The 11,290-nt window shown below is 42.1% G+C and overlaps 2 protein-coding genes across 2 annotated transcripts in view; both read right to left on the reverse strand.

Annotated features, from left to right (window-relative positions):
- Positions 1-7,778, reverse strand: part of LOC109904581 (A-kinase anchor protein 6) — a 150,639-nt gene extending 142,861 nt beyond the window's left edge. Inside the window, exon 1 of the mRNA XM_031787944.1 lies at positions 7,411-7,778. Within this exon, the coding sequence (XP_031643804.1) occupies positions 7,411-7,728 (318 nt within the window). The 5' untranslated portion in view covers positions 7,729-7,778. The remainder of the gene's footprint in view (positions 1-7,410) is intronic.
- Positions 7,779-8,858: 1,080 nt separating this feature from the next.
- The window catches only part of LOC116353317 (A-kinase anchor protein 6), an 86,424-nt gene continuing 83,992 nt past the window's right edge, over positions 8,859-11,290 (reverse strand). Inside the window, exon 5 of the mRNA XM_031787604.1 lies at positions 8,859-9,048. Within this exon, the coding sequence (XP_031643464.1) occupies positions 8,859-9,048 (190 nt within the window). The remainder of the gene's footprint in view (positions 9,049-11,290) is intronic.

Here is an 11,290-nt window from a genome sequence, read left to right on the forward strand (position 1 = left end):
GATACTTTGAAGAATCTCAAATATAAAATATATTTTGATTTGTTTAACACTTTTTTGGTCACTACATGATTCAATATGTGTTATTTCATAGGTTTGATGTCTTCACTATTATTCTACAATGTAGAAAATAGCAAAAATAAAGAAAAACCCTTGAATAAGTATGTGTCCAAACTTTGATCTGGTACAGTTTATGTGTATACTGTATGTGTTTATGTGTGTATATGTGTGTGGTTTTTTTGTGGAACGAACAGCTGACTGAAGACGAGATGGCCGGGCATTCAAGATTTTGAGTCTGTTTTGTCCGTAACATGGACTCTTAAAAACGTGATGAAACTTTGTTTCTCCTTGCTGAAACAAGCAAAATAGTATTTGGTTGACTAGGCAACACCTCGCACAATGCATCAGCATCTGCACACATAGAGATAGAATAAAATTAAACAGGTTTGGAACCTCTAACCCTGGCAATTTGACTGGTAAACTCATGGTCAGTGTTATCCGGGATCCTTGGGACATCCCGACCCTAACCATAACCATTTTAAAATGTCAACTTCAATGGGATAGGGACGTCCCAAGGATTCCGGACAGCACAGACCTTAAACTCAAGGGTACACTCGCAATGGCTGCCTGGTAATGTGACGCAATAATAATGTAGAAAGTTCATTAAAAATGATTTGAACTGATGTGGCTCATGCAATGTAATGTATGTTTTTGAAATGTAAGTAGAGTTTTATCAACACATCAAAGCACATATTTTAGCATGTATTTTACTTCCTTCTTTGCCCAATATGGGTACACTCGCAATGGCCTCCAGTCCACTAGGGATGAGAACAGTTATTCGAACACTCGAACTGACATTAATATTCAACTACTTGTGTGAGTATTACTTTTTACACCCCAAAAATGTAGAGGCCGATTTTAACACAGAAAAGGCTTTTCTACATATGTTTGTTTTGCAACTTGTGGACAAAATCTTTACAGCAGTTATCAACTATGACTACGCTCTTGGCATCTTTTTGATTTATTCAAAGCGTTTGACACAGTTGATCATGAAATATTACTTTCTTAATTGTATTAATACTATTTTCATTATTATTCAAATAATTGGTTATATAGTTATAGAGAACAATGTGTTTATGCAAACGTTTAGGCATCTACCAGGGCCAAGATACCCTGTCGGGTGACACAGGGTTGGATGATTGAACCATTGTTATTCCTAATCTAACCCTGCTGTCTTCTAGTTCACCATACGAACTATATAAATAGCCCTGCTGCTGTGTCTTCTACTAAACTATATCAATGACCTTGCTGCTGTGTCTTCTACTAAACTATATCAATGACCTTGCTGCTGTGTCTTCTACTAAACTATATCAATGACCTTGCTGCTGTGTCTTCTACTAAACTATATCAATGACCTTGCTGCTGTGTCTTCTACTAAACTATATCAATGACCTTGCTGCTGTGTCTTCTACTAAACTATATCAATGACCTTGCTGCTGTGTCTTCTACCATACTAATCTATATCAATGACCTTGCTGCTGTGTCTTCTACTAAACTATATCAATGACCTTGCTGCTGTGTCTTCTACCATACCATACTAGACTATATCAATGACCTTGCTGCTGTGTCTTCTACCATACCATACTAGACTATATCAATGACCTTGCTGCTGTGTCTTCTACCATACCATACTAGACTATATCAATGACCTTGCTGCTGTGTCTTCTACTAAACTATATCAATGACCTTGCTGCTGTGTCTTCTACCATACCATACTAGACTATATCAATGACCTTGCTGCTGTGTCTTCTACCATACCATACTAGACTATATCAATGACCTTGCTGCTGTGTCTTCTACCATACCATACTAGACTATATCAATGACCTTGCTGCTGTGTCTTCTACCATACCATACTAGACTATATCAATGACCTTGCTGCTGTGTCTTCTACCATACCATACTAGACTATATCAATGACCTTGCTGCTGTGTCTTCTACCATACCATACTAGACTATATCAATGACCTTGCTGCTGTGTCTTCTACCATACCATACTAGACTATATCAATGACCTTGCTGCTGTGTCTTCTACCATACCATACTAGACTATATCAATGACCTTGCTGCTGTGTCTTCTACCATACCATACTAGACTATATCAATGACCTTGCTGCTGTGTCTTCTACCATACCATACTAGACTATATCAATGACCCTGCTGCTGTGTCTTCTACCATACCATACTAGACTATATCAATGACCTTGCTGCTGTGTCTTCTACCATACCATACTAGACTATATCAATGACCTTGCTGCTGTGTCTTCTACCATACCATACTAGACTATATCAATGACCTTGCTGCTGTGTCTTCTACCATACCATACTAGACTATATCAATGACCTTGCTGCTGTGTCTTCTACCATACCATACTAGACTATATCAATGACCTTGCTGCTGTGTCTTCTACCATACCATACTAATCTATATCAATGACCTTGCTGCTGTGTCTTCTACCATACCATACTAGACTATATCAATGACCTTGCTGCTGTGTCTTCTACCATACTAATCTATATCAATGACCTTGCTGCTGTGTCTTCTACCATACCATACTAAACTATATCAATGACCTTGCTGCTGTGTCTTCTACCATACTAATCTATATCAATGACCTTGCTGCTGTGTCTTCTACCATACTAAACTATATCAATGACCTTGCTGCTGTGTCTTCTACCATACTAAACTATATCAATGACCTTGCTGCTGTGTCTTCTACCATACTAAACTATATCAATGACCTTGCTGCTGTGTCTTCTACTAAACTATATAAATAGCCCTGCTGCTGTGTCTTCTACCATACCATACTAGACTATATCAATGACCTTGCTGCTGTGTCTTCTACCATACCATACTAAACTATATCAATGACCTTGCTGCTGTGTCTTCTACCATACTAAACTATATCAATGACCTTGCTGCTGTGTCTTCTACCATACCATACTAATCTATATCAATGACCTTGCTGCTGTGTCTTCTACCATACCATACTAGACTATATCAATGACCTTGCTGCTGTGTCTTCTACCATACTAATCTATATCAATGACCGTGCTGCTGTGTCTTCTACCATACCATACTAAACTATATCAATGACCTTGCTGCTGTGTCTTCTACCATACCATACTAAACTATATCAATGACCTTGCTGCTGTGTCTTCTACCATACTAATCTATATCAATGACCGTGCTGCTGTGTCTTCTACCATACCATACTAAACTATATCAATGACCTTGCTGCTGTGTCTTCTACCATACCATACTAAACTATATCAATGACCTTGCTGCTGTGTCTTCTACCATACTAATCTATATCAATGACCTTGCTGCTGTGTCTTCTACCATACCATACTAAACTATATCAATGACCTTGCTGCTGTGTCTTCTACCATACCATACTAGACTATATCAATGACCATGCTTCTATGTCTTCTACCATACCATACTAGACTATATCAATGACCTTGCTGCTGTGTCTTCTACCATACCATACTAGACTATATCAATGACCTTGCTGCTGTGTCTTCTACCATACCATACTAGACTATATCAATGACCTTGCTGCTGTGTCTTCTACCATACCATACTAGACTATATCAATGACCTTGCTGCTGTGTCTTCTACCATACCATACTAGACTATATCAATGACCTTGCTGCTGTGTCTTCTACCATACCATACTAGACTATATCAATGACCTTGCTGCTGTGTCTTCTACCATACCATACTAGACTATATCAATGACCTTGCTGCTGTGTCTTCTACCATACCATACTAGACTATATCAATGACCTTGCTGCTGTGTCTTCTACCATACCATACTAAACTATATCAATGACCTTGCTGCTGTGTCTTCTACCATACTAATCTATATCAATGACCTTGCTGCTGTGTCTTCTACCATACCATACTAAACTATATCAATGACCTTGCTGCTGTGTCTTCTACCATACTAATCTATATCAATGGCCGTGCTGCTGTGTCTTCTACCATACCATACTAAACTATATCAATGACCTTGCTGCTGTGTCTTCTACCATACCATACTAAACTATATCAATGACCTTGCTGCTGTGTCTTCTACCATACTAATCTATATCAATGGCCGTGCTGCTGTGTCTTCTACCATACCATACTAGACTATATCAATGACCTTGCTGCTGTGTCTTCTACCATACCATACTAGACTATATCAATGACCTTGCTGCTGTGTCTTCTACCATACCATACTAAACTATATCAATGACCTTGCTGCTGTGTCTTCTACCATACTAATCTATATCAATGACCTTGCTGCTGTGTCTTCTACCATACCATACTAAACTATATCAATGACCTTGCTGCTGTGTCTTCTACCATACTAATCTATATCAATGGCCGTGCTGCTGTGTCTTCTACCATACCATACTAAACTATATCAATAACCTTGCTGCTGTGTCTTCTACCATACCATACTAAACTATATCAATGACCTTGCTGCTGTGTCTTCTACCATACTAATCTATATCAATGGCCGTGCTGCTGTGTCTTCTACCATACCATACTAGACTATATCAATGACCTTGCTGCTGTGTCTTCTACCATACCATACTAAACTATATCAATGACCTTGCTGCTGTGTCTTCTACCATACCATACTAGACTATATCAATGACCTTGCTGCTGTGTCTTCTACCATACCATACTAAACTATATCAATGACCTTGCTGCTGTGTCTTCTACCATACTAATCTATATCAATGACCTTGCTGCTGTGTCTTCTACCATACCATACTAAACTATATCAATGACCATGCTGCTGTGTCTTCTACCATACTAATCTATATCAATGACCTTGCTGCTGTGTCTTCTACCATACCATACTAAACTATATCAATGACCATGCTGCTGTGTCTTCTACCATACCATACTAATCTATATCAATTACCTTGCTGCTATGTCTTCTACCATACCATTCTTAATCTATATCAATGACCATGCTGCTGTGTCTTCTACCATACTAAACTATATCAATGAAAATGCTGCTGTGTCTTCTACCATACCATACTAGACTATATCAATGACCATGCTGCTGTGTCTTCTACCATACCATACTAAACTATATCAATGACCATGCTGCTGTGTCTTCTACCATACCATACTAATCTATATCAATTACCTTGCTGCTATGTCTTCTACCATACCATTCTTAATCTATATCAATGACCATGCTGCTGTGTCTTCTACCATACTAAACTATATCAATGACCTTGCTGCTGTGTCTTCTACCATACTAAACTATATCAATGAAAATGCTGCTGTGTCTTCTACCATACCATACTAAACTATATCAATGACCATGCTGCTGTGTCTTCTACCATACCATACTAATCTATATCAATGACCTTGCTGCTGTGTCTTCTACCATACCATACTAGACTATATCAATGACCTTGCTGCTGTGTCTTCTACCATACCATACTAAACTATATCAATGACCTTGCTGCTATGTCTTCTACCATAGTATACTAAACTATATCAATGACCATGCTGCTGTGTCTTCTACCATACTAATCTATATCAATGACCTTGCTGCTGTGTCTTCTACCATACCATGCTAATCTATATCAATGACCTTGCTGCTGTGTCTTCTACCATGCTAATCTATATCAATTACCATACTGCTGTGTCTTCTACCATACTAATCCATATCAATGACCATACTGCTGCGTCTTCTACCATAGCATACTAATCTATATCAATTACCATACTGTTGTCTTCTACCATACCATACTACTCTATATCAATGACCTTGCTGCTATATCTTCTACCATACCATACTAAACTATATCAATGACCTTGCTGCTGTGTCTTCTACCATACCATACTAATCTATATCAATGAACTTGCTGCTATGTCCTCTACCATACCATACTAATCTATATCAATGACTGTGCTGCTTTGTCTTCTATATCAATGACCTTGCTGCTATGTCTTCTACCATACCATACTAATCTATATCAATGACCTTGATGCTATGTCTTCTACCATACCATACTAATCTATATCAATGACCTTGCTGTTATGTCTTCTACCATAACATACTAATCTATTTCAATGACCTTGCTGCTATGTCTTCTACTATACCATCTTAACGTATATCAATGGCCGTGCTGCTGTGTCTTCTACCATACCATACTAATCTATATCAATGACCTTGCTGCTGTGTCTTCTACCATACAAATCTATATCAATGACCTTGCTTCTATGTCTTCTACCATACCATACTAAGCTATATCAATGACCTTGCTGCTGTGTCTTCTACCATACTAATCTATATCAATGACCTTGCTGCTGTGTCTTCACCATACCATACTAATCTATATCAATGACCGTGCTGCTGTGTCTCCTACTATACCATCTTAATGTATATCAATGAACTTGCTGCTGTGTCTTCTACCATACCATACTAATCTATATCAATGACCTGGCTGCTGTGTCTTCTACCATACTAATCTATATCAATGACCTTGCTGCTGTGTCTTCTACCATACTAATCTATATCAATGACCATACTGCTGTGTCTTCTACCATACCATACTAATCTATATAAATGACCGTGCTGCTGTGTCTTCTATATCAATGACCTTGCTGCGATGTCTTCTACCACACTAATCTATATCAATAATTCTGAAATCCATCTATATAACACAAGACACTGTGAAAACCTTCACCCTCCCCACTGCCAGACCTCACATAGTCAATTCTCTATCAGATATAGAAGTACCATACTCTGGAATATTTATCATCATATTGCCAAAACATCATCATACCTCAATATCTTCAGTCTAAAAAATCAAGCAAAAGTCTGGGGTCAGCCTGATGAACCTAACTACCCAATAATCCCCTCCATGTTGCCTAACTCTCTCTCTCACACTCACACACACACACACACATTTTTTCTTGTATACTGAGTATATCATGTACAATTAGAATGAATATGCTTTGTTTAACTGATTGAACAAACATTTATTTATTTGTACTCCTATTTGTGGTGTGGTTTTCATATAAACACTTTTGGGCTTCCAACCTTACCTACACATCATTTTTACCTTTTTTTTATATATTTTTTTATCTTTACTGTTTTGTCTTTTTCCTCTTTCCTCTGGTGTGAATAAATAAAACCTAAAACTAAACGGTTATTACGGTGATCGTGGTCATTTAGCTGGCCAATTACCATCATTGAAAGTTCCGTAACCGTCACAGCCCTAAGTCCATCTACTGTACATTTTAGATCCTGGAATAACCAATGCTTGAAACAACAACAACATCATAGTAAAAGTGTATGTGTCAGAGGCTGATGCTCTCATTACCTCTATCTTGCCCCATATGTCCGGGTGGTTGTCGTGGTGCTGGATGTCATCCAGTAGCTGTTGGATGAAAGGTTTACACTGTGTCTCTATGTGGGGGGCCATGGTAGTGGTGGTGGTGGGATGCAGGGCGAGAGACCTGTTGGTGTCTCTCGCTCTGGTCTCCCCGGAGCTCCAGCCCCTGTTGTTGTCTCTCTTCCTACTCTCCCTGGAGCTCCAGGCCTCGTCCTCAGACAGCAGGTCACTGAGGGGGGCCGACTCGATGCTCTCATCCAGGGATGGAGTCATGTCGCTGGACAAGGTGGGCGAGAAGTTCCCCATCCCCACGTGGAAAGGCCTCTTGTAGGGGGGTTGGAGGGGGTCAAAGCCCAAAGGGGTTGGGGGCTGCCCAGGCCCTCGCCCTCCCAGTCTGAATTGACCTCGGTTAGCTCCCAGTCGTCTACATCCTGAATCGACTCATGGTGTCCCTGGTGGCCAGGTCTCTGGGCCAGGGTCTCCAGCTTCATAGCCAACATCTCTGTCTTCTTTAGCTTGGCAGGGAGAGCCAGGAACTCATCTGACCTGAACCAGTGCTCCTTGCTGGGGTTAGGGCTGGTCCCCACTGGGGCTGGGTGGTGGAGGTGGGGGCACTGGGGCTGGATGATCCAGACGGCTTCCTTGGTGGGAGGGCGGAAGTCCTCGCTTGTGGCCTCATCGTGGGACTCGTGGTCTGAGGGCTCTCTCATAGGAGAGGGTAGGGAGCTGTCTGTGTCTCTGTCTGTCTGTGGATCCTTCAGGTCCCTGCTGCATCCATTGTTGCCTGAGAAGAGGGTGGGGATAGAGGAGAGGTCCTGGGGGAAGTGGCCTCCCTGGTCTACCTCTGAGGAGCTCCTCTGTAGGGGGATGTGAGCGCCAACAGGGCTTCCTTGTCTCTGGTAACCTCCAGCCTCTCTTTGTCTGCTGGCCTGCAGGTTCATGCTGTTCATAGCCTGCAGACTGTCAAAGGACTGGGAGGCGTTGCTGGGGCACACAGCATTCAGCTCCAGCCAGAACTTGGAGCGGTCGGGAAGGGTCCAGGAGAGAGGGAGTGCTCTGGCTCAGGTCTGCCTGGAATTGAAGAGAGGGAGGCAGGGTGGATCTCCTTAGGCTGAGGCTGGACTCAGCCTCTCCCTCCAGATAAATGGGCTTCTTAGGCAGGACAGGCTGAGTGGGGGACACCTCGATACTCACGCTGCCCTGAAGGGGCTGCTTGGAGAGTGGAGTGCTCTCGCTCTGGGGCGTGTCGCAGGGCATTTTGGGTCCAGGTGCAGGGTTATTCTCCTCCCCTGCGCTAGAGGGCTTGTCTCTGTGTTTCTCTATAGGGGTACCTGGCTCCTCCTCTTCCTGCTCTGAGACGGCCCCCTGGTTCTGGCTCTGCTTGGCTGTGATGGTCAGCAGGTCCACACTCTGGATGAGCTCTGGGAAGTCGCTCTTTAGACTGGTGTATCTACAGCAGGGCTCCTGCCCCTGGCCCAATCCGCTGGTACCCTCCTGGTCCTCACTGGGGCTATAGTCGCTGAGCTCATAGGCTGTGATACCACAGTCCAGGATAAGTAGTCCTGACTGCACTTAATGGTCACCTGGCCGCAGTCGTCCACCTCAGTCAGAGCATCCAGGCGAGGCCTGGGGGAGATACAGGGGGAGGGGGGGACACTTGATTACACACACCATTTAAGTTATAAAAAAAATTACTTAAAATGCTTTTTTAAAAGGGAAATCTGCAGTTCAAAAAACACAAAGCGGTCAACATGCCACTGTTTCGGGAAACAGCTGAGGGATGAGGCTGGAGAAATGTAAACACTCTCAAATTCAGTAAACACTCTCCAACACAGCTATAGATACATGACTGACCATCCATGAGATAAAAAATTATAGTTTTAACCATGTTTTTAATATGTACAGTGTTAGTTTACAAATGCATTATTATAAACAATGGCGTAAAACAGCTTATATTTTGGGTACTGATGGGGTACAACTGTTGAACTAAGCTCATGAAGCTATTCTTCAAGACTCAAAACGCTGTATGTCATTAATTTAAAGGTAAAAAATTGATATATCAATTGCGCCTTAAGTAAACCAAATAGGAGTTGTGTTTTCCGACATAAAGAAAAGCAACTCCTAACATGCTGACCACACCGCTCGCGTGCGTGCGTCCAATTAATCCACAGATGAAATGGTAAAAACGAGTTTGTTTCTAGTAATCTCTCCTCGCCTTCTTCTTCTTTCGTTGGTTGTTATATGGTGTATTACTTTAAGGTGCATTACCACCACCAATTGGACTGGAGTGTGGACCTCAATTCATCTTTCAATCACCCACGTGGGCATATGCTCCTAAAAACCAATGAGATGGGAGAGACGGGACTTGCAGCGCATCAAGCGTCACAAATAGACCAAGTTTTATTTTAGGGCCTGGCTACGCAGACGCTCATTGACGCATGCGAGCAGTGTGGGTGCAATGATTGAATAACATGTATGTGTACATTTATTTTGCAACGCACACGACGCGAGCGGTGTGGTAAGCATGTAACATTGCACATCAATCATTGCACCCACACGGCTCGAAAGCGTCAACGATCGTCTGTGTAGCCAGGCGCTAAAAATAGAACTTGGCTCTATTTGTGACGCTTGACACGCTGCAAGAGACCCGCCTCTCCCATCTCCTCATTGGTTTATAGGAGCATATACCCACTGGGTGATTGAAAGATTAACTTTTTATTTTAATTTTATTTCACCTTTATTTAATCAGGTAGGCTAGTTGAGAACAAGCTCTCATTTGCCAACTGTGACCTGGCCAAGATAAAAACATAGCAATTCGACACATACAACAACACAGAGTTACACATAGAATAAACAACATACAGTCAATAATACAGTAGAAAAGGTTTATATATAGTATGTGCAAATGAGGAAGGATAAGGGAGGTAAGGCAATAAATAGGCCACGTGGCAAGTAATTACAATATAGCAATTAAACACTGGAATGGTAGATGTGCAGAAGATGATGTGCAAGTGGGGATACTGGGGTGCAAAGGAGCAAGAATAAATAAATACAGTATGGGGATGAGGTAATTGGACGGGCAGTAGATGATATAGGGTACAGTATATACATATACATATGAGATGAGTAATGTAGGGTATGTAAACATTACATGTTTAAAGTGGCTAGTGATATATTTTACATCCATTTCCATCATTCCCATTATTAAAGTGCCTAGAGTTGAGTCAGTGTGTTGGCAGAGGCCACTCAATGTTAGTGGTGGCTGTTTAACAGTCTGATTGGCCTTGGGATAGAAGCTGTTTTCAGTCTCTCGTCCCAGCTTTGATGCACCTGTACTGACTCGCCTTCTGGATGATAGCGGGGTCAACAGCAGTGGCTCGGGTGGTTGTTGTCCTTGATGATCTTATGGCCTTCCTGTGACATCGGTGGTGTAAGGTGTCCTGGAGGGCAGTAGTTTGCCCCCGGTATGCGTTGGTGCAGACCTCACTACCCTCTGGAGAGCCTTACGGTTGTGGGCGGAGCAAGTTGCCGTACCAGCGGTGATACAGCCCGACAGTATGCTCTCGATTGTGCATCTGTAGAAGTTTGGTGAGGTGCTTTTGGTGACAAGCCGAATTCTTCAGCCTCCTGAGGTTGAAGAGGCCTTCACAACCTGTCTGTGTGGTTGGACCATTCAGTTTGTCCGTGATGTGTACGCTGAGGAACTTAAAAACTTACTACCCTCTCCACTACTGTCCCATCGATGTGGATAGGGGGGTGCTCCCTCTGCTGTTTCCTGAAGTCCACAATCATCTCCTTTGTTTTGTTGGTGAGGTTATTTTTCTGACACCACACTCCGAGGGCCCTCACCTCCTCCCTGTAGGCCGTC

Source organism: Oncorhynchus kisutch, linkage group LG14 (assembly GCF_002021735.2).
Source record: "Oncorhynchus kisutch isolate 150728-3 linkage group LG14, Okis_V2, whole genome shotgun sequence".
NCBI classification, from domain to species: Eukaryota; Metazoa; Chordata; class Actinopteri; order Salmoniformes; family Salmonidae; genus Oncorhynchus; species Oncorhynchus kisutch.